We start from the raw sequence: 23,812 nt of genomic DNA on the forward strand, positions 1-23,812 counted from the left end.
GGCCGAGGCCAGATGCCACAGCTGATTGTCTCTCACAACAGGAATTTATGGCCTCCCAGTTTTGGAGGCTGGAAGTCCAAAATCAAGGTGTGGGCAGGGGCGTGCTTTCTCGGAAGCCCTTGGCGTTCTGGGGTGGCTTGCTGGCTCCCCATAACTCCACCTCTGCCTCCGTCATGGCCACCCATCTCCTACCTCCTACTGTCCCCTACTGATGGTGCCCAGATCTCTGCTTCAGGGACCCCAGTTGCAGGGATTCAGGCCATCCTGAGTGCGTTTGGCCTCATCCAAGTGGGATCTTCGAAGATCCTAGTTAGGATCCAGAGGACTGAGCTTAGGACTTGATCATGTCTGTGTGGGGGCAGGATTCACCCAGCAGTGCACACTCACTCTGCATGTCCTCCAGATTTCCCCTGCAGTGCACACTCACTCTGCATTTCCCCCAGATTCCCCCGACAGTGCACACTCACTCTCCATTTCCCCCGGATTCCCCCTGCAGTGCACACTCACTCTCCGTTTCCCCCAGATTCCCCCTGCAGTGCACACTCACTCACCATTTCCCCCGCATTCCCCTACAGTGCACACTCACTCTCAATTTCCCCCAGATTCCCCTACAGTGCACACTCACTCTCCATTTCCCCCGGATTCCCCCTACAGTGCACACTCATGCTGCATTTCCCCCAGATTCCCGTGCAGTGCGCACTCACTTGCATTTCGCCAAGCACCATCTGCTGCAGTGTTTCCCTTAGGCAGAGCCATGGCTTTTAAGCCTTTAAGCTTGGGTTTCACTGTTCACCACTTTCCCTAACAACCTATTCGGCTCTTGCTCCCTGCCTTCTCCCTCCCCTCTCCTCCTGCCATCTGATATTTGGACACCAAATATATTTATTCATTTTTCATACAGTTCCTGAATCCTCAGTTCTCTATCTCTCTTCACATAATCTGCTTCTAAAGACATCATGACATGGTGAAGAGAAGGCAGATAAACCCAAAGCTACTCTGCTCCACTGAACATTTTTGGCCAAATACCTTGTGACATTTGACCTTCCTTAACATAAATGGGAATGATACAAAATGCAACTAAAAGGCTGATCTGAGTCTCTGCCTTTTCCTTGAATTTGTTAAAAAAACCACTAATGTCCCAATACTCGGCCTGGACCTGCCCTTTTAGGGTCTGTGTTGAAATGCTCTAATCTCCATTTGCATCTTAGGCCCACAGAAGTTGCTCAATAAATATTTTGATCTATACTTTGGAGAGCTACAAAATTTAAATTCATTGAAAGTAAAGATTTTTTTAAAAAATATTGTTCTGTGACTCAAAGGATGAGGCTCAGAGAAACGTTAACAATTTCAGAAACTGTTATCCATCTTCCCACTCTCCCCACACAAACTTCATGGTTGATGTTCGAGACCTCAGACTCTTTGGTTCCCAGTTCTATGCTTTGCTTGTAAACTCTCAGAGATGGTGACTTAATTTACAAATTTCTTTCTTTTCTGATGTCATGAAAATTCACAGAAGTGCAACTGGTTTCTGTATAGACCTAATTAATAAACTCTCGTGATTGTTTAGAAAGAGGCCTTACTGAAGCAGTGAGCACATATTTTCCCCTTTCATTGCCATTCACGAGCAGTTGAGTTGGTATATGTAGTCACTGGCTTCTAAATTGTATATTATTTATCCATGGTCTCTAAATGGGAGCCTAGTGACATTGCAGGGCTCGGGCTAGTGCAGTCACTGATGTGTTGAGGCTGGAAGGAGCCTTCCAGATAATCCCGTCTGATCCCTTTTTTGACAGATAAGGAGATGAGGATGCTGGGAGATGAGTTATCTTGCTCAAGAGCATGCAGCCAGCAGTGGCTGAGCCAGGCAACGGCCCTGAATTTGTTTCTCCTCTCTTAAAAGTTATTGCGAGTGTGGTCCGGTTAGCTTCTTTAATTTGCTTGTTCCTGACTGCCCCAAGAAGGTCAAGAGAGGGATTCCTTTGCTGACCTTACAGAGCAGGTTCTGGAAACTTTTTATTCCCTGTGTATCAGGAAGCAGGTTTTCTTAATTGATATCCAGAAGATAAGCAACTCACTAAGGACGGCCAAGGCAAACGGGGAACCTGCACCCCGAAAACTGGCCGTCTGCTCTCACTTTTCCTCCAGGAGTAATAATAAAATACATTTTGCTTTCAAAGAATTGAAGAGGGGGGAGAAAAACCATGCTAAGGCCCCGGGCTGCCCACTTTCTTTTGTGTAAACTGAAGTCCCTGGAGGCATTCAAACAACTGGCTGGAGCTTTCAGAAGCACACGTGCATTAAGAGAAATTAATGCATTTTAAAGCTTTAAACTGAGTTTTCTGTTTTTGTCACATAACTTTTTCTCCCTGGAATGGCTGAGGATTTATTATAGTTAATAGCTGAACTTGTAGCGGTGCATTAAAGAGAGAACACAGAGGAAACGCCCGCCACTACCATGAAAAGACGTGCAGATGCCTCTATTACGGCTTTGCTGAGGTTGAGAGGGAGGGAGGAGATAAAACCAGAACCAAAAAGGGAGACACTCAGCCCCGTCTGTAATGATCACAGAGGAGGATCAGGAAAGAGCTGTTCTCGCGGGGTGCGCTGTGCTCTGCGGATTCTAACTGTGATTTTTACGCCCTGTGGTAAGACTCCACCTTGGAAATCGGTCTGCCAATGTGAAGGATCATTTGCGTGCTTATTTTTAAACTCCTAAGGACGGGGAAAATGACCAAAGGAGTCCAGATGCTGTGGTTTCCTCAACCCATTATCATTGGAAACCCTCTGGGTCCCGAAATAACTCACTATTCCTGAAGTTCCAGCGGCCTGGAGACTCCGAAGGCTTGGCAGTCGAAAAGGAAATGATTTGCTACTTCCTTTCAGCCTGGCCACCAAGGTTTAAGTGGGTCAAAAGTTGGAGAACGTGGTGACTTCAGATGTAAGCTCCTTCTCTGCAGACATTCTGTAGCTCTTTACAGAGGCTTGAGGTTCTCTTATAAGGTTGGCTTCAAAATTAAATACTTCATATTTATAAGTCTTCAGTAGCTTACACATTAGCACAATGTACTGTATCATCTTTGCAGAAATGATCAGGACTCTGGGTTTTGTGACTTCCTCTTTATTTTTATCTTTTTGTTTGATTGTTAAAAGTCATTACAATCCAGATGCTCTCCATGATTATGGGCATACATTTTATTAGCAAGTAAATTGTGGAGGACTTTGTGGTCCTCCTGGGTGGCTGGTCCATGGGCTGGGATAATTCTGATTTGTAGGTGACTTCTCTTTAGGATGATTTGGGATGGTGATTTTGTGGGCGGAAGAGTAGCACCTGCTTCTGTAGTTGAAGGTTGGTTATTGTTTTGACTTCCTCAGATTACTCAGACGCTTAGGAGAAAATGACACAAATGACTTCATTATGTTAGGTTATTTGTTCAGGAGGTTGTCCTTGATCTGTGTATTTTGGGAGACAGTCCCTCGAGGACGTCATGGATGAAATATTCTGCATGAAAGACACGGTGCCACCTCTTTTCTGGAAGTTTTTTTATACCCTTTAACCTAGACCTTCCAAAATGTGAGATGCATCTGTTAGAGCTGCTAACCAGGGTAAAGCTTTAAGAGAATGATATTTAGACTGTATTGTTTTTGTTTTTCTCTCCTTTAATACATATCATTAGCAGTCTGCTAAGAAAGGGGATCTGGAGTCACTACTGTGACATGTTCTGGTATCCTTCCTCCAGCTGGGTGCAGGGACATCGATATTCTAATATTCTTGTATGGATACTTCCAGAAAAACTACTCCCTCCCCCCCTTTCCTCTCATCCATCCTCTTTCAGATATTTAAATTCAGCTGAATGAGAGTATGAAAACTACTTTCTGAGTGTGCTCTGGTGAACTTGACTTCAGCAAGAATGGTATCTGTGTTTGCGTGTTTGAAAATGAGGCCTCTTTAGCCTATTTTTAAAGAAATGATAATTTATAAAAATTCCACCATAGGTTAACTATTAGTGGTCTTTAATTCATTTAATAACAAATATCAAGTACAGCCTTATGTAGGGAAAATAGTGTCCATTTATTGAATTTTCAGGAATATGTTAAATAAGTTAATGACTTTTCATAGGAATTGTTTTGCTTTTGCATATATATCTTGCCCGTGGTTTTATACATTTCCCACTAATTATTTGCTTGTGGGTAAGAACTTGAAGCAATAATTTTTCTGTTTTTTTGTGCTTATGCTACAAACATTGAGCACCTGTCATGTTTGGGTGGGGGCTGTGCACTCCAGATAAAAGAAATGATATCCTGAGCAAAGCTAGTGGAGCCTGCGGCCGTCTGTACTGGGCCTGAAGCCTCCCCGGGAGGAAGTGGGTCCCAATCCAGAGGGCCTTTACTGCGAGATATTTAGTTTGGGGTTTATCCTTATCAGGTGCTTTTCACTTAAGGGAAAACATGATTTTTCTTTCAAGGGATAGAAAGGAGCAATTGGAGCTCTTTGAGAAAGGTGTAGAAGGTATGAAGGTGGATTAAGAGGTTGGACTTAGAGAGGAAAACATGTCTACTACAGAGAGGTCTCCGCCGTCGCTACACCCTCTGGAGCCCTCGAGGGCAGGATAGGTGAGGTGCAGCAATGCAAGGAAGTCTCCTTTCCAGGGTCCGAGAGGGCGAACGTGCCTCCAGGGAAATGGGTGAAGTCAGACTGGGGTCAGGGCACAGCACTGGAACAGCCACGTCTAGGGGATGGGAGAGGCTGCGGGGATATCTCAGCCCAGGCCAAGTTGGAGACTTGTCACAGCATTCCTTTGGAAGATGGAACCAGTGCACCCAAAGATAATAAAATGGGAAAACTAGAGTCCTTTGAGTATTAGGAGAGCTGGGGTGCCATGAAAGAGACTGGAGACAAATGTCACAGCAAGGAGCAAAATGAGAGCTACCTCCTTGGCTGGGATGCCTGGCTGCACAGAAATCTTACATTAGGGGAAAAATGAGCAATTTGAGCAGAACTTCTGTGATTCAGGGAGGAAATACAGGGATGGGAATGGGGCCACCTGAGGCCAGAAGCCAGTGGAGGTCCTTGCAGGTTGGCTTGGAGCTGGGTCGATGGTTTGTGTCTAGCACACAAAGAATCGGGATTTGGGCATCTCCCAAGAAAGAGTTGACTGCGCAGAGGAGGAAGGGATGCCCCGGGGTGCAGTAGATCAGGCCTGGCTCCGGAGTGCAGGAAAACCAAACAGGACATGGGGTCAGATGGTGTTAGGCAGAGGAAGTGTCCAGAACAAAGACCCGTGTTCCAGATTTCCCTCGGATGAGATAGCTCTGGCTACAGAGGTGGCTGGGCTGAGCCAAAAACAGGGACTAGTTTTAAACCAACCACAGAAAAAGTGAAATTCGCCAATTTAAAAGAATAATGCTAGAATTTTTTTCCCATCTCTGTCGTGCAGTTGCAGTAGTAATAAATACATAGGAAAGCCATGAAGGAGCCTGTATTTCCTCTGAGCAATTCAGAAATTGACAGATATCAGATGCATTTTAAAACAATGGGGTGGGGTGAGGTGGGGGTGCAGGGGATAACTATGATTTGGCTAGATGTGCCGATGGGGCTGCTTTTGAAGGTCACAGTGTCATCGACCTTGGCCCTCAGAGCATCTTCTCCAGGGAACTGGCATTATCTGAACATTCTAATCTCAAATGTACCAGAAGGTTTCAGCATCTTCAATATAGGAGGAAATGAGGATTGAAAAATGTCTTAGTGGCCTTAGACATGCAGGCTTAGAGATACGGATGTGGAAGCAGATCTGTCCCTGATGACACCGGCAGCACTTTCCAGTCGGTGGCAAACAAATCCTCGCGTGGGTATGAGAAGAGCGTTTCCGTGTTTGTCTGGCTGCTTTGATAAGAGAAGTCAGGATGCAGAGGGAGGGAGACGTAGTTTGCCTGCTCTTGCATACTTTTGTTTTGTGCTTTTGCCAGGAACAAAGTAGAGTTTGGAGCTCATCTAGACTCACTGATTCCATGTGTTATACAAATTAATTCCTAATTTATCCTTATCCCTACTATTTTATTGAAACAACAACAAAAATAGCACACAAGTGAAATAGCACTGGTGTGGTTTGGAAGGCATAAGTATCTGAAAATTGGGGGCTGTTTTTGTGGTTACCACTCCCTCTTGCAGGGAAAATAACTGTTAAATCTGAACATGATGCTGGATGTTGTAATCCTACAGGGGGGAAAGAGGTTGCCGCCCTCAGGCGGTGATTGGCAAAGCAGATCTTGTCCTGCCCAGAGGCTGTAAATTCTGAGATCTGGCTCCCCTTCCGTCAGCTGCCTGGGGACTTACATTTCATTCTTTCTAGCAGTGATCAGTGGTGGCAAATAGTAGTAGTTTTAATGGATAGTTCTTATTTTTTTCCTAGTTTGAATAATGCACTTTTTCATGTTTTTTTTCCAAACATATTCATAGTTGTTCTGAGGTTGAAAGTGAGGGCTTTTAAAAATGATGATCTGTTTCCATTGCTTGAATTGAACATTCTGAGCTTTTCGGACAATGATTTCTATAAGGCCATTAATTTCATAGAGGATGGTGTCTGTGCTGCTTAGTAGTGCTCTACTGTAGGAAGGTGTTTTCCTTAACAGTTTAGCCACAGTAAGAACCGGGATTATGGGAAAAACAGGTTTTTGGCCCATGCAAACACAAATTGAAAGTAATTTAAAAAGCAAAAAAGCATTCATTCCCCGTTTGCCACAATGTTTACCTTGTTAAATTATAAATGTTTTAACTTGCTTAGATGGGAATAGGCAAGAAGCTCCCACTGATCATTATTAATTTCATATATTCTTCTACTATCTAGCTTACGTTGACTTATGGTTATTTAGTCACCCACTTGCCTCTTGCACTAACAAAACCGTGAGAACACAAAGCTGATTTCTTTTCTGGAGACCTGACATGATGCATCTAACAAAGTGCTACTATACAGTCACGCCAAAACATTAACGGAGAGGGTAGACTCTTCATGATTATTTAGTTCCCTTTCAACCCCCACATTCACAGGCAATGAGCTGCTAGGAGTCCAGCTAGAGAGCATCAGTGGTGCAGCTGGAGTCTCTCTACTCTCCAGTTCAGCGTTCTTCCAGCGTATAGAGTTGTCTATAAAAAGGTGTATTCTGCACGTGTTGGTAGAGTGGTGGGTCCCAGCCCATGTCCCCAGTCCCAAAGCTGAAAGGCAGCATCTCTCTCTCTCTCTGTGCAATTTAAGAGGTGACCCTAACCCAGGAGAAGGCCTTCAGGACCACCTTTGCGGTTCACAGTTGCCTGTAAGACCTCAGAGAGGAGGAGGGGCCCGAGGGCGACCCCCCCCCCCCCCGGAGAGGGTTCCTGGAGGGCTGGGGATGGTGGAGTCAGGTGGCCCCACTTGATTCTGCGGCTACTGGTGAGTGAGGCAGGTCACTTTTCCTCTCTGAACAGAGAGCTACAAAGCCAGATGAGCTCCCAGGCTCCTTCCAGTTCTAAGAGTTAGTATCCCTGTTTATCATTCCATAGGCAGTTTTTTTTTTTTCTTTCTCCCAACCCATCAAGCCCCTGGGCAGGGACCTTTCTTAGCCAGTATGGTGAGTTCCCCATGGTAGGCCTTTATGAACCAGACGCTGCCGGCGACGTGCAAGAATGTGGAGCCGAAACCAACCAGGGGGCACTGCCCCAGACAACTAAATCCAGAAGGGCTGAGTGCGCGCCCCAGGACACAGACGGATGGATGGCTCGGTCCGTGAGTCAGCTTCCTGCATCCTGTGCGGCCAGAAGGAAGATGTGCAAACAGCAACGGTTCCTGCGAACAATGGCTGCTCCCTGCGGCCAGCACCCGCGGGTGTGCGCGGGGAAGGACCCAGGGAGCCGGGTGGCCTGTGCAGCGTCTGCCGACTGTGCCTCTTCAGATCTGTCGTGAAGCTCCTGCTTTCACTTTGGAGCCTGAGTTCACGGTAAAGTAGCCCTGAGCCTGCTTTCCAGTGGATGGGGAGTGCGGGGACTGGACGTGCGGTGACCTGAGGATGGCTGCAAAACTACAGTAGGACTCAGTGCTGACTCAGTCGTATTAATCTTTGTTTCTTCGTCTGAAGCATGGCCATGCAGTAGAATCACGTCCCTTCACATTTTTATCCTTATTAATGGGACAACCGTGCGCCAAGTTTCCTATGATGATAGTTGAGCGTTAATCATGCACTCGCACATGGGTCGTTCCATATTGGGGGGGGGTTGCGTGTGGACAGAAATGCAATCACGGGGTCACGGCTGAGAGCCAACAGGGTAACAGAGTCCAGCGATTTCCGTTCGGCCGCGTTGCCCACATGAGCGGCCGTGGAAGGTGCTGGAGCCGAGCGCACACCAACGGGCAGAGACCCTCCCCGCTCCCCGGGAGGCTCGTGCGCCGCGGGCCGGGGGGAGGGCCGGGCGGTGTGGGCGGCCCGGCCCCCGGCTGCGGATTGGGCCGCGGCTCCGGGAAGGCCGGCCTGGCCGGGCGGGCCGCGGGGAGGGAGGGCCGGGCGCGGAGCCGCCTCCCCGCGCCCGCGCCCCGCGCCCCCCGCGCAGCGCCCGCCCCGCCATGGGACGGCCTCGGGATGTTCTGCCTGAAAGGTGAGGGGCCCGGGGCCCGGGGACGGCCGGGGCCTCGCGTTTAGCACCCGCGGCGGAACCAGGGTGCGACGGGGTTTTGTTAAGTATGAAAGTGGAAAAGTCATTGTTCTTTTTTTGTTGCAAACAGGAAGACAGAGCTCCTGCTGGGGACCTGGAATTTTCTTTTAGACCAAAAGGGTATTATTTCTCAGTTGGAATGTGTTTTGTATGGGTTTTGCCAGGGACAAAAGTCGTTAAAATTCTCAAGTTAAAGAGGGTTTTTAAAGAATACGCTTAAATTTGAGACTCGTTTATAGTTGTAGTGAGAGTCCTCTGGAGTGAGTTGTGTAGAGGATCAAAGTGATAGAAACGGGGAAAAGTGGATTCCTCATTAATCGGACTTAAAGTGTGATTAAAATGTGAATTCAGGAGTGAGATGAACTTCACTATATGTAAGTCTTCTGTATATTCTAGGTGTGGATGGGTTAAAGTACTTTCTAAGTAGTGTAAGATGCTAAATGTATGAGTGTATGTAGTGATTCCCTGATTAATTGGAGAGTATTTTCTCCTTTTAGGTAATTCTTTTCCCTCAGCTCTTTCTCCCAACTCCTGGCATAATATGATTGATTTCGGTATTTGAGAGTGTGGTTGGCTGTGAGACTGTTGAATGGGGGAGTTAAGATGAATTTTCTGGGAATTGAGGTTGTCTGGTTCATATTTTTCAGTATATGTCATTCAGTTGATATGGAATTCTTGACAGGTTGTCAATGTTGGGAAATGTTGCCGGCTTGGCTGATTGCTAATGACGTATGGACATAGGTTCTGAGCCTCAGCTTTACAGTTCTAATCCTAATATGACATAGTAACCTCCCTCGTCCCCTTGTAATGTCTCCACAGAGTTTGGAATGTTTGTTTATCCTCATAGTAAGTGCTTGTACTTGATAAAATGGAGGTGGTAAGAACAAAAAAGAACATCAGATGTTTCTCTCACTAAGCAATGAATTTTTTACTCTAGAAGGATATATATATAATATATATATAAATATATTTTATATATATTTGCTATATTTATATATATATTTAATATATTTATATATATTTAATATATTTACTATAGAGTTCTAAGATGCTCCATAGGGCTAACTTGAATTTGAATGTTTCTTAAAAAATGTTAGATGAAAGCAGTTACAAGAGTTCATGATGCTGTTTCTTACATTTTTTTTCCTTAAAAAAAAAAAAAAGCTGAACTATGAAGAGTTAACAATGCTGTATTATTGGGTGAGGGTGCTGCTAACCCAGTGTCCTTTCCCCATGATGATTCAGTGCTCTCTGAGGGTTCAGGGGTTTTCATTGAATGTGGGCCTGGAGCCCTTACAGAGCGTGACTGCAACTTCATCAGATCTGTCTCCACCCGTTCCCACAACAGCAATTCATTTTATTAAAGAATCCTTCAATTTTGTGTGTTCTTAATTTCCATGGTAACTTAGGAAAGTTTTAAAAAGTCAAGTGTCTGGCATGCGATGACAGCAGAGAACTTGTAGACTGAAGTGTGTGTTCACAGCTTTCCCTCCACTTTCTGACCTCCCAGCAGCCAGGACAGACTAGACTGGCTGGTGGCCCTGGCTCCCTCTCTGTGACTTACCATCTCCTGAGTTACAATAATGCTGTTTTTGGTTATTCTTTGAGTCACACAGTGAGGCGAATCCACGGTAAAGCCATGACGTCGGAGATTCTGTGCTGATGTTTGTGCCCTTGCTATAAGTGTGTGTTTTCCTCGAGGCTCTTCCAGAGGCTTTCGGGCATTGGCCTGTTTCTTTGCTTCGCTGATATCCTAGGGGCTGGGCTTATGATTAGCTCTGATGTTAAAGAAAATGGGATTGGCCCTCTTTTGCTTAAAATCATATTCCTGTGTGTTTCTTTTCATTGTTGAAAGAAAATATTCCAATCTGACAGCCTCCCACATTGATGCAGCATCTTCTGTCCATTTAGACTGTTTTTCCCCTGGAGTCCTGTCTGTTTAGCTTTGGATCAACCGGGTGCTAGAGAAAGGACCTTCTTGGAAAGGAGATGTCATTTTTGTCATTACCAAGGGCTTTCCTGGGTCATGTGGGGCCGTGAAGACTCTGGCTTAGATCACTCCACCCAAATGCCTTTTGTATGACCAACATCTCAGCCACCCACCCCTCAGCTCTGGGATGTTGTTCTCTAAAGCTCTGCCAAGAATCCCTATGGTTAACAAAGACAGCAGGTTGTTCCTTCACTGTGAGCCCCCATTGTCTGGGAAGGGGTTTTCTGGCTTATGAAATAATATGATTAATAGGATGCCTGCATGCGTAGAGAGTATACCAGCCACTGATTATTTAATTCAAAAAATTAGAAGAAAGCATTTCTACCACAAAAACTACAAGGAACATAATTAAGTTTCTCTGAGATGGTGCAGAATGCAGATTTCTTAATTACACTACATCAGCTTCATCTTTATAAATATTAATGATCTTTGCAGTGTATCTCTAATTTGTGGTGAAGAGTATTTTTTTTTTTTTTAATGTCCAATCCATCACAGGCTGATATTTTGGGAAAACATAAAATCATGTGCTTTGTGATATGACGTTGATGTCAAACAGCAGTAAACGTCCTTAAACATTTCCTCTCATTTCCTGGGGTAATTGTTGGCAGACAGCACTGGCGGATGGCCCGCGAGTTGTGCTGATGATGGGTGCTTTACAGGAGGTGTGTGATGACCATGGCCACTTTGACAGAGCGTTTGGAGCTCACGGGGACAAGTGTGTTATATGTAGGTGGCAGGCTTGAAAAGGTCCAAACTCTTTGATCAGCCATGCAAAAGGAACGTTGCCTTTTGGGTTCCTATAAATGATTCCATTTCCTTCATGGATTCTTATCCTGCTGAAAAGGGAAAAATCAAGAAAGGAAATTGAACTTAGTTCACGGCAGTGAACTCGGTATGAGCCAAAAAATTTACACAGTTGGATTTGCTAGCTTGGTCTGGGGGATGACTCAGTCTGTTAACATTCTCCTGCTTCCCCTGCTTCTTTCCATATTTGAGTCTGCAGCAAGTTCCCCCCTTTTTGATAACACACAAGTAATGCGTGCTAAACTACGCCCTTTAAAAATCATTGGTTGGGTCGTTACATAATTTTGAAATTTTTGAAGGAAGATCCATCCTCGGTGAGGTTGAGTTTGAAAAAAAAGGTCATTTAAAAAAAATGTTGTTGCTCTGAATATGGAAAGGACTAATATATACACCTGTGCTTTAAAAATAAAGCTAATTACAGTTTGTTTTGTGAGCCTCATTGACCTTAAGTTGCTGGATTTCATATTGGATCTTAACCTGGGTCTGCGTTCTCTCCGTTGGGATACAGACCCAGGTTTGGTGTTGAGCTACATTCTGGCCCTTTCTCATGGCTGTGTTTCTTCCAAGATTTAGAACTGAGTTTGGTGGAGTAGGCAAGTGGTAGGCTCTGTGTAGTGGGTGTATCCCCACCAACTGCATGCTCGGCACGGTAAGCCTGGCTGTATCCTTTTCTGCTTCACAAGATTCAGGGGAGCCTTTTGGTTGTCTAATATTAGCAAAGACTTATGTTGAGATTAGAGGCCCGAATCATCTCAGGCATGCGGCTCTCCTCCTGCGAGGCCGTTCATCTAGAAACTCCCTCGCCCCTTCTTCCTCTCCGGCCCTGGGACAGACGGCAGGCCTTTCCAGTTGTCTCATGTGTGTTGTGCATGTAAAAGAATTCCTTAGATTCCTTTCTTGGCAGCATTTAGAAAATAATGTCTGGAATCAGAAACAGATTTGTTATTTCTGTGCTGGAACAAGTGCATTCTTCAAGTGAGCTAGCGAGCAGACATCCACTCTGCAAGGTCCTTAAGAAGTGTCCTCTAAGAAGCCGTCAAGGAAACAGTCTACATTTATACTCCTTTGTTCTCTTATTCTGAGCATCCTTTAAAAGACTGAAGTAATCAAGATACCAAGTGATCCTGGAAATATTGCAGCTAACACGGCTCTGAACATCTTCCTGTGCTATGACCCAGTCTGGTTTGGAGTTTTACTTAAATCAGCAGCAGCTTTTAGAACCACCTTCCTGTGAATCTTCCCCATTCTTTCTCCCTTCTTTCACTTAAAAATTGCATCAAATTGTTAGTTAGTTTGCAATCTACAGCTACCAAGGGAATTAGCAGTTTCTCAATCTGCAGTTTATAAAGTAGCACCTTCACACTGGTGATGACACACATTTTTTACACTGCCAGGTGAAGCCCTGTTAATTTCATAAACTAAACAAAGCTAGCCCTTCGTTTCCTTTGTCTTTCCCTGGAAAACTTTATTATGCTTCCTAGCTCTCGTTCCTCCTTCCACAAACAGTCAAAATCTTGCTTTTCAATGCACTGCAGCAGAAGCCAGACCGCTGGTTGAATAGCTCATGCAGTATTTTCAGCTAGGAGAAGCCATCCTTAAGGATTGAAGCAGCAGTGAATGAACCTCCCACCTGCAGTGCAGAACCTGGCGTCTGCTTGTGTTAAGAGCAGGCTCTGCCCGAGGATATTGCTCTGCGCGATTTGGGGGAATTGGGTGGAAAGCCTTGAATGACTGAAAGCTTTGACACAGGTCTCTCAGGTAAGAGCCCGGCGTTCCCTCCTGTCCCATTCGCCTTGATTTGGGGGAGTTTCTCATCTGCCCCGCATTGTCTTTTTCTTCCCCCCCCTCTTATTCCTCCTCTTCTCTGATCACCCCCTGGGGGGGTGCTGTGTCCTACCGAGGTTTCGAGCCCCCCTCAAGTGCCAAGAAACCTGCACACACCTGAACAAGGTGAGCTGCTAGGCAGGCGGGTCTTGTGATTAAGGCTCTTCTCCGCCCAGCACACCCTGACCCTGCCTTCAGGCAGGCGCAGAGGCCGGCAGGGGTGGGGATTATCCTATTTTGAAATCAGGAAACAGCCAAAGGGTCTCTAAGCAGGTAATAGCTTTTACATGACCAAAGAGCTTGGCAAGATTGACTATTGGGGACTACTCAGGGTGGGAAGATGGGTCTTCGTAATTATCTTGTAGAATCTTACAGCAATTGAATTTAAAGCAAAGGGGTCTTAATTTTGTAGGCACTATGATGGCCAGCCATCTGGTATACCATCCTGGTGTTCACCTTCTATCTGCTGACCGCGTGGCATTTATCAGTTTTTGTTAACTTTGTTATGGTGAAAATGTGCTGGCACTGAGAACCGCCAAGACAAAAGGCCATGGGGACCCCAATGTGAGTTTAATTGGGGAGGAGGGTGCATGAACTGGGCACTCTGGTGGTCATCTTTCTCCGGAATGTCTTCTTATAACAAAAAGGATATGAACTGCATGATGCGGGCTTTAGGGACAATGAGTTGGAATAAAACTTGTGACTTTACGTTTACATGGGGAATGGTTTTCAGAAGGTCAGATTGTCCATGACACACTTGTTTGAGAAATTTTGCAAGACAGCCTTGGACACCCAAGAGAACATCTCCTGTAATGATTGTTTCCTTTCACCGAGTGAAACTGCAAGCTTTCCTGTTACTGAAACTTGGGTGAAAGTTGTGGCAAACGTGTCTGCTCTCCCAGGAAGCCAATGTCTGGTTGAACTGTGATGGGCGGAGGAATTTTCCTTAGGAAGAGGGGGCAGAGGGGTTGGGGTACTCCAGCTGGGTCAGCTTGAGGAGGGCAGCAGGCATCCAGCCCCACCCCCACCCCCCGTGCTGGTGGAGGATCAGCTGGGGAAACCGATTTGTGCCCGGAGTTGAGGGTGGTGACACTTGGGTCAGTCATCTAAGGCCATCCCTCCTCAGCAAGTGAAAACTGCCCTGGCCTCAGGTAGACGGATGGCGTCTTGGCTTCCTGGGGCTGCTTAACAGACTACCCCAAACACGGTGGCTTTGGTGCTGGAGCCAGAAGTACGAAGTCAGGGTGTCTTGGGGTTGGCTCCTCCTGGAGGTCCTGAGGGAGAATCTGCGCCACGCCTCGGTGGTAGCCAGCCGTCACCATAGCCGCCTCACCCCAGTGCCCACCTCCATCTTCACGCAGCCGCCTTCCCTGGGGGTCTCTGTCTTCCTACGAGGACACCAGCTATCCTGAATTTCTGAGCCCCTCTGCTTCAGTTAGGCCTCATCCTAACTTTATGAATTCCCTCTACAGAGACCCTGTTTCCAAATAAGGTCACGTCCTGAGGTACTGGGAAGGACGTGAATCTGGGGGAGGGGAGGGTTGGGGGTTATTCACCCAATGCAGATGGCGGGTCAGAGGGCAGTGGAGTAGTGAAAGCGCCTGACCCTGGGGGGTTCTCAGTCCCTCCTTCCTCACCTGTCTGCTGCACATTGGATTTTTGCTTTATTCAGACTCCTTCCTAATTTTAAGAGGAAAAAGGAAGCCATGGTCCATTCTTTGTTCCTTGGAAAGTGCTGCTGTAATAGAACACCCAGTATTTTATGCAGAAAACTCCAATGTTACCAGAGGTAGTTAACGTCTAATTTCATCTAAGATTTGTTGATATGCTGGAATATGTCAGAAGCTCATCAAATATAACAAAGGTTTCACTAGAATTTGGGGTGTGCGATTTCCCCCCAGCTATTGACAGGCACTAACTGGGAGCCCAGACCCTCCCCTCCCTTCAGGACATCCTTCCCTGCCTCTAGGAGGACCCAGGACTCCCCTCCAGTGAGCCGGGGTCTCCTGAACCCCTAAAGCTTCCAGCTGCTTTCTGCTTCAGTTTAGAGATGCTCCCCATTTTGTGCTCCCTTTTGGGGATTCCTGTTTCCTCAAGATTGGCTTTGAGAGCAAAGCAAAGCCAGAGACTTCTTAAAGGGTTTTCCTGTCAATCATGACCCAAATAACCAGAATAAGTAACATAGATGTTATGGGTTGGATTGTGTGTTTTGGGTTCCCCCAGAGAGTCATACCCAAGTATTAACCCCTGTCCGTGAATGTGACCTTATTTGGAAATAGGGTCTTTGAAGACCTGATGGTTAAGAGGAGGCCAAACCGGAGTAGGTGGGTCCTAATCCAATAAGACTGGTGCCCTTATAAGAAGAGAAGAGACACGTGGGAGAAGCCCATGTGAAGAGGGAAACATGAAAGAAAGCCACACAGGGAAGAACAGTACAGATTAATCCGCAAACCAGGGAACCCCGAGGACTGCGGACAAACTCCAGGGGCTGGGAGAGGCAAGGCAAGGTCCTTCCCTGCAGGATCCAGAGGGAGCACGGTGTGGCAGACACCTTGATTTCAGATTTCCGGCCTCCTAAACTGTCAGACAACACGTTTCTGTTGTTTGAAGCCATCGGGTTTGTGGCGTTTGGCTACAGTAGCCCTAAGGAACCAAGAAATAGCTTAGTGAAGGAGATTCAAAAGGTCCCAACTTTATTTATTAATAATACAAGTTTAATGCCTGGAGTAAAGATTTCCTTAGAAGCGAGAATAGAATCTACCTAAAAAATACCAAGGATAAAATAGTGACTTACATAAGATATTGGTCATTTACTCACAGGTATATGGTGATATTACTTAGAAATGACCTCACTAAGTGCGTGCAAAAGTTACTGACTAGTCTTACCTGGGACTTATGAACGTACAGACTGATTTGTACCATAATTTGCCAAAATAGTGAAACCATCTCAGCGAAAAGAGCAGATGGATTTCTCATTTTTCATTGCAGCATATTTACAACAACTTTTGTAAAATTTTCTGGAATCGTGGTTGTATAAATACAACCAGATGAACAAAAATTACTGGCAAATGAGCGTTGTACCAACACAAATATTTTGAAAGCCCTGTAAGCCAGGAGTATCGTAATACTGCCTGACTGCCCCAGAGGACGAGCTGGCTGCCACAGCAATTGAGACCTTTCCTTTTTGGAAATGCTTCCTGGAAGAACAAATACTTGACAAATATCTAAGAAAAGATTTGGGCTGCTCAGATGGTGCCTTTTATAAAATAGTTTCACTTAAAAAAAAAAACTTGCCGTATCTAGATGTGAGAAATGGGTGGACAGATAGTTTTGTCCTTTCCTAGGTGGAAATGTCCATAGTTAGGGGGACAGCTGTGCTGAGGGATTTTATTATACTTTTCTCACTATATTCTTTCTTTTTTCTTTTTTTTTTTCCTCTCTTTCTGTCTCTCTCTTTCTTTCTAATAGAAAACAATCATGAATAAAATACAGTATTTTTATATACTGCCTGTTCTGGTTTGCTAGTGCTGCCTTTTCGCAAAACACAGGAAATGGATTAGCTTTTATAAAGAGGGTTTATTTGGTTACACAGTTACAGTCTTAAGGCCATAAAGTGTCCACGGTAAGGCATCAACAATCGGGTACCTTCACTGGAGGATGGCCACTGGCGTTCAGAAAACCTCTGTTAGCTGGCATCTGCTCCAAAGTTCTGGTTTCAAAATGGCTTTTTCCCAGAATGTTTCTCTCTAGGCTGTAGTTCCTAAAAAATGTCACTCTCAGTTGCTCTTGGGGTGTTTGTCCTCTCTCAGCTTCTCCGGAGCAAGAGTCTACTTTCAACGGCCGTCTTCAAACTATCTCTCATCTGCAGCTACTCTCGCAGCTTCTGTGCATTCTTCAAAGTGTCCCTCTTGGCTGTAGCAAGCTCGCTCCTTCTGTCTGAGCTTATATAGTGCTCCAGTAAAGTAATTAAGGCCCATGCTGAATGGGCAGGGCCACTCCTCCATGGAAATTATCCAATCAGAGTTACCACCTACAGTTGGGTGGGACACATTTCCATGGAAACAACCTAATCCAGACGTTCCAACTTAATCCCCACTAATATGTCTGCCCCCACAAGATTGCATCAAAGAACATGGCTTTTTGGGGACATAATACATTCAAACTGGCATACCGCCCCACCACCAACACTCTGCTACAACTGATGATAGCACATTTCTATAATTCTACCATTACTTAAAGTCCATGGTTTAACTCAGGGCTCACTGTGTAGTGTAGTTCCATGAATTTTCGTTTTAAATTTTTATTGTTACCGTATATACAATCTAACATTTCCCCCTTGTAATCATATTCATATATATATTTCAGTGCTGTTAATTGCATTCACAGTGTTGTGTTACCATTACCACCATCCAGTAGCCAAACATTTCCATCATTCCAAACAGGATCTCTACATTTTAAGCCCTAACTTCCCATTCCTTATCCCCTCTCCACCCCCTGGTAACATGTATTCTAGATTCTGACCCTATATGTTTGCTTATTCTAATTGTTTCAAATCAGTGAGGTCCTACAATATTTGTTCTTTTGTGTCTGGGTTATTTCACTCACCGTGATGTCTTCCAGGTTCATCCATGTTGTCACAGATCTCAGGACTCCGTTGCTTTTTATGGCTGAATGATATTCCATTGTATGTATGTGCCACATTTTATTGATCCATCCTTCAGTTGATGGACACTTGGGTTGCTTCCATCTTTTGGCAAGTGTGAATAATGCCGCTATGAACATTAAGTGTGTAAATGTCTGTTGAGTCCCTGCTTTCAATTCTTGGGATATACCCCTACTAGTGGGATTGCCGGGTCATGTGGTAGTTCTATACTCAGCTTTCTGAGGAACCACCAGACTGTTTTCCACAGTGGCTGCACCATTTTACCTTCCCATCAACAAGGAATGAGTGTTCCAATTTCTCCGCATCCTCTCCAGCACTTGTTGTTTTGGGGTTTTTAAAATAGCAGCCATTCTAATGGGTATGAAATGCTATCACATCCTGGTTTTGATTTGCATTTCCCTGATGGCATCTTTTCATTTGCTTTCTCACCATCCATATATCCTCTTTGGAGAGATGTCTGTTCAAGTCTTCTGCCCATTTAAAAAATTGAGTTGTTTATCTTTTTGTGTTAAGTTGAAGGATTTCTTTGTACATTCTGGATATATCCTTTACTGGATATGTGGTTTGCAAAAATTTTCTCCAATATATAGGTGGTTGTTTTGCTTTCATGGTAAAGTCCTTTGAGGAACAAAAGATTTTTAATTTCAATGAGGTACTCTATTCTTTCTTAACCCAGTAATTGGGAGCCCATTTTTCACCCTAAGGAGGACAGGTCATTGAGCACAAGGGCTTTGCAGCTGCATCGTCAGCAAATGACAACGGATGCTAAAAAAAAAGCAGCAGCCTCAAAAGATGACATTATGTGTCCATCCCTCCAAAAAAGCAGAGGTTGTATATTCTGAAAGGATTTAAGGAGGATGTGTATTTTTGATGGTTTTAAGCATTAGTTTGCATTTGCCATCACTTTCAGGTTTGGGTTTGTGACACCCCTCCCACGGTGGAGGCTTTTTTATAGTAACCCACGGAGACCATCTCCAGCTTTGAAGTCCAGCACTTTTTCTGCTTCCCATAGAAAGCTAACGCTGCTCTGGCAAATGTTATAGGTCTTAATTTTTATGCCTTTTTAGCTGCTTAGGGTAATACATTTGGCTGAAAAGCATTTGTCTTCATTGCGTCCCCTCCACCCCCCACTCACCTTCATGAAATGGGAGAATGGACCAGTGTTGGTGTGTTATCTGCAAAAGATAAAGTATCTGTGAGTGGAGGGGGAAACTGGAGCCCCTAAAATAGATGAGATTCCTTTGGCATGTGACATACCAGAGGGTGCGCCCAGGCAGCTATTCTGGCCTGTGTTTGACTAGATTCTCTTTGCTCTAATAGTTTTCCCTTCCCCACGTTGGCAGGTGACCTTCCAGTGTGGTGAATGGAGGGCCACTACCTGCCCCTGTGCCCCCCGGGCCCTGCCCCTCTCTGCTCTGCGTGAGCGCCCTGGGGGCAAAGGGAGACTGGGTCTCTCTGCCATAGGGGAACTTTCAAATCAGAACACCCAGCAGCCTCTCCACCTTTCCCCTCCCCCGGTATGGCTAATAGACGTCCTTAACTTACACCAAACTCCCCCACCACCCCCAGTCTGTTCCACAGTGGCAAGCCTCTCCTAGTCTACCTGCACTCTGTCAGGACAACCTATTGACTCTATTTTAAATATCTCCAGGATCTGACTCCTTCTTGCCACTGCCACTCCTACCCCCCTGGTCTGAGTCTCACCTGGACTCACCTGGACTGCTTCCTGACAAGCTTCCTTGTCCCTTTACAGCCAGAGTGAACCTTTTAAAACATAGATGAGATCAGCCACTTCTGTGCTCAAAACTCCATTTCCCTCAGAGTAGAAGTTATAAAGTCCTGACAGCTTTCTAGGCTGGCTAGAGTCTGGCCCCAGGTTTCTGTCTGATTTTGTCTCCTCCTCCTCTGCCCCGGGTTTGCTCCGCTGGGCTGGCCTTGTCATTCTTCAGGCCTCCAAGCATGCGGGGGCCTTAGGGCGAGGGTCCACGCTTCCCCCAGGGATCCTCGGGCTCCTCCCTCCCCTCCTTCATGTATCTGCTCCCCTCCTTCATGTATCTGCTCCTTCATGTATCTGCTCATGCTTCATGTATCTGCTCATGTACCTTCTCCATGGGTCCACCTGCCCACTGTATTTAGAACTGTAATCCCTTCTAGGACTCCCTTTCCCACTATGTTTTCCTCCATAGCATTTAACAGCTTCTAACATACTAAATAATTACTTCTGTTTGGTTTTCATCTGTCCCCTAACACCATGCCTTAGACTATACACCCCACCAGGACACAGGTTTTGGGCTGTTCTGTTATCCAGCAACTCCCTGGTGCTTTAACCAGTGCCTAGAGCTTGGCAGATGTCCAGTGGACATTTCTGGAATGCATCTAATTTGAAAAAGACCTGCCAAGTGCAGCCATCCTCTCAGAGCATTTCTGGGAGCCCAGTGATTTTCTATTTATCATTCACTTTAGTCCATTCTGTCTTAAAGGAATAAAACCAAAGACAAACTACAACCTTACTGAAGCCAGCAACACCGGCTCATCACCTGATGGCCTCACGCCCCACATGGCTGATCCAGTCTGCACCTGGCTTGTCCCACCGAAACACTGGATTTGTCCAAAGAATAATCTCCTTCATTCCAGAAATATTTATTGAGCACCTGCTAGAGGCTCCATGCTCGGTTTTCCCAGTGGCTCTTCTTGTCCACACAGACCACTTTTCCTGAAGTTGGATCCAGTTTCTTCAAAGCAGCTGCCCTTTTACACATTGTCCTCTTTCTAACCTGGGTGGAAAACCTCGTGTCCCCCTCCCCGGCCTTCTCACCTGTCTCCATGTGTCGGGGCACACGTCTGCAAAACGCATAGCTTCTGTGGGGCAGCGCTGGCACTTTGAATTTGCATTTGCTTCGATATCGCTTAGCAATTTCACTTGATTTTGGGAGAATCAATCGCAGGCTAAAACTAAGCCATAGAGGAGAAAGATTGTTTTCTAGGCCACGGAACTTGCAGCTGCAAGTCCTTTGGTCTCGCAGAAAAGGAAGAGGATTCTCTGCCAGGGCTAAGTTCCCAGGAGTGACTTCTCGATTGATGCTTATAGAGGTGTGGGGTTGGCTATTCTTTTATGAGGCTCCTTCATCTTTCCCTCAGTGGGAAGGAAGATCATTTTATCCCATCTCATTTCATCATTAAAAGTAGCAACCTGTGCTGCCCCAGCTGCACAGAGATTTTACCTTTAGGCTTCATTAGGTAAGTTTGCTAAGAGAGTTTCTGTTGGCATTTTGAAATTTGAAAATTTATTGATAGAGATTAAGTTAGAACCACAGAATAAAAACCCATCCAAATTAGAAAGGTAACTTAACAAACGTTTAACAAGCAAATCAACTTTTACTCTCATGCACGTATCTGTTCCGCCGAGCTTGTTTGCTAAGTATTGTGCCTTTCCTGGACCCTTTCTTTTGTAGCGTCTAGTAAAATTGAGGGCAGGTTCCCAGCCCACTTGCTGAGTGGAATGACATTTCTTGGGGGCACGCTTCGCTTTTTGTCAGGCAATAGTGAGGTGCTGGGGTCCTCTGACTTCTCTACTGGATTCCAAGTTCCTTGAGGACTTGACTCAATGCCCAAGAAGGAATTCCAGCAAATATTTGTGTATTAAATGAATGAAATGTAACATTTAACCTAGTTCAGGGAAAAGGACTTGAACCATCCCAGTGCATGCATATAAGTGGACCTTTAAGGGCAGCTTAAAACATAAAAGCAGATTTTTCTACTTTAGACAGAACTAAACATATGCAGGCAATAAGCAGAGCTTTCTGGTTCTTATTCACTATGGCAACCCAATGGAAAAATCAGATGGGGCTGTTTCAATCATTAATGGCTTGTAAGAGTGGGAAGCTGGCCGTGACAGAGGACAAAGGTTAATGTATTTCCAGAAATATAAACATCAGAACAAACAAGTCCAGTCTCTGTTGTGTTGGGGACGGAGGTTTGTTTCCCAGGTGTCCTCTTGGTCTTTGAAGTGGCAACTCACCAGCTGAGAAATGGCCAGCCCCTGGTGTCCCCTCAGCACCGCTCTGAAGTGCTTACACTTCTCTTGGTTAAGGGGTTGAGGACTCACCGAAGAGAAACGCACCACTCTCTGAGCGCTTTGGCTTTTCACTTTTTTTTGAACACTTATTCCAAAGCCTAGACTTCAGAATGGGCAATTGACAGAAAGGGAAAGCGGTAAAATTACTTCTGAAATACAGGATTGCTTTCTTTTAGGAAACCATTTAAATGTTTGCTATTTCCATTTGCTATCTATTCCAAGATATCTTTTGAAATTTTATTTCATTTCATCTTCCCACCCGTTGTTCTAAATTTTTAGGGCCACTGGATGATTTTCCAGGTTCACCTGTCTATCTTCCATTGTTTTTCCATTACAACCTTGGTTCCCCGTTTCTCTCTAAGCCTGTTTGTGGTATGTTGTTATGTCCGTCCGTCTGTATTCGGTACCAAGAGAACAGACTGGATTTTTGTCAGTGGCTCAGAGCCTCACGTCAGGGTGTTCCTGGAGGTGGCTGTGTTTCTGTCTGTGGAGTGATGGGGTGCTCAGCTGAAGAGGAACTTTATTCTCTCCTGTTATCGTTGGGGACCACTGCAGTTATTAGAGGTTGTGGGGACTTCACCCGATAGGTTGCTGTTCTGGTTTGCTAGTGCTGCTGTTATGCAAAATACCTGAAATGGATTGGCTTTTATAAAGGGGATTTATTAGGTTAAAAATTTACAGTTTAAGGCCATAAAAGTGTCCAAACTAAGGCAACAACAAGAGGATACCGTCACTGAAGAATGGCCGACGGTATCTGGAACACCTCTGTTGTCTCGGAAGGCATGTGGCTGGTCCTTTGTTTCTGGGTTGTGTTTCAAAATAGCTTTCTCCAAAATGTCTCTGGGCTTCTGTTTTCGCTCCTTTTTCTCAGCTCTTGCATGTCCTTGCTGTCTCTTTTGCTTCTAATACTAAGGCAGGGGATACACTAGAATTTTCCCTGATGTTTAAAGATTTTTCAAATATTAATGATTTCATTCAACCAATAGGAATAATGAATAGGACCCACACCCTGCTCTAGACTCTTACTGTCCAGCACAAGAAAACAGGCAGCAGTGGGGCAACGGGGCTAATAAGCTCTGGAATACTGGGGAGAGCTTCCGGGAGGAAGAAACATTCTCAGCTGCGTCTAATCTAGATGCCAGGCTGAAGTAACCAGGGAGACACGTGGACGCCTTCCAGGCAGAGGGTCCTAACTTCTGCAAAGAAAGGCCAAGCAAAGTGGGAATATGCATAGGGAAGAGTCGATCTGGGGGTGAGCCTCCTGTCAGGAGGAGGATGTAAACCCAATCCTGAGGACCATGGGGTGAGGGTGGGGAGGGGAAAGGACATGCAGGGTTTTTAACCCCAGAGGGAGTGCAGATGAGATCTGTCATTCCCACTCTGGACAGAGTTGAGAGAAGGGATTAAGGGGCCATCAGCCCAGAATTGGGGGGTGGGGAGCCTGATAAGGCTGTCCAGGCAGGGGGTGCACTGGGACCCATGGAGGAAGAGAAGGGGGCCCAAGGACAAATTCAAGAGGCACTGGCAGGAGTGCAAGCAAAGGGGAGAGAATATGAGTTATGCCTGAAACGGTGTGTGCAAACTAAGCCTATGAACTCCTTCAAGAAAAGCACGAACCATTTAATGATGGATTCATAATGGATTATGAAGGTAAAATGGGCTGTTTAGTATACAACGAGTCTTTAAGAATTAAGAAATTCAAATACTGGGAAAACCTTTCTCTCCATCATCTGTGGCAGGCAGAATTTTGCCCCCATGACCTTTGCCCCCTGGTGTCACACC

At 45.5% G+C, this 23,812-nt stretch overlaps 1 protein-coding gene across 5 annotated transcripts in view; it reads left to right on the top strand.

The window, feature by feature from the left end:
- Positions 1 to 23,812, top strand: part of NHSL1 (NHS like 1) — a 145,279-nt gene that overhangs the window by 13,644 nt on the left and 107,823 nt on the right. For 3 of the 5 annotated variants that reach the window (XM_037842176.1, XM_037842178.1, XM_037842179.1), the window contains exon 1: positions 8,309 to 8,617. The exons of the other annotated variants lie outside the window; for them this stretch is intronic. In XM_037842176.1, coding sequence (XP_037698104.1) covers positions 8,332 to 8,617 — 286 coding nt within the window. In that variant the 5' untranslated portion in view covers positions 8,309 to 8,331. Of the gene's footprint in view, positions 1 to 8,308; positions 8,618 to 23,812 lie in introns of those variants that run through there. 5 annotated transcript variants of the gene reach the window in all.

This window comes from Choloepus didactylus, chromosome 7, assembly GCF_015220235.1.
Source record: "Choloepus didactylus isolate mChoDid1 chromosome 7, mChoDid1.pri, whole genome shotgun sequence".
Classification (NCBI taxonomy): domain Eukaryota; kingdom Metazoa; phylum Chordata; class Mammalia; order Pilosa; family Megalonychidae; genus Choloepus; species Choloepus didactylus.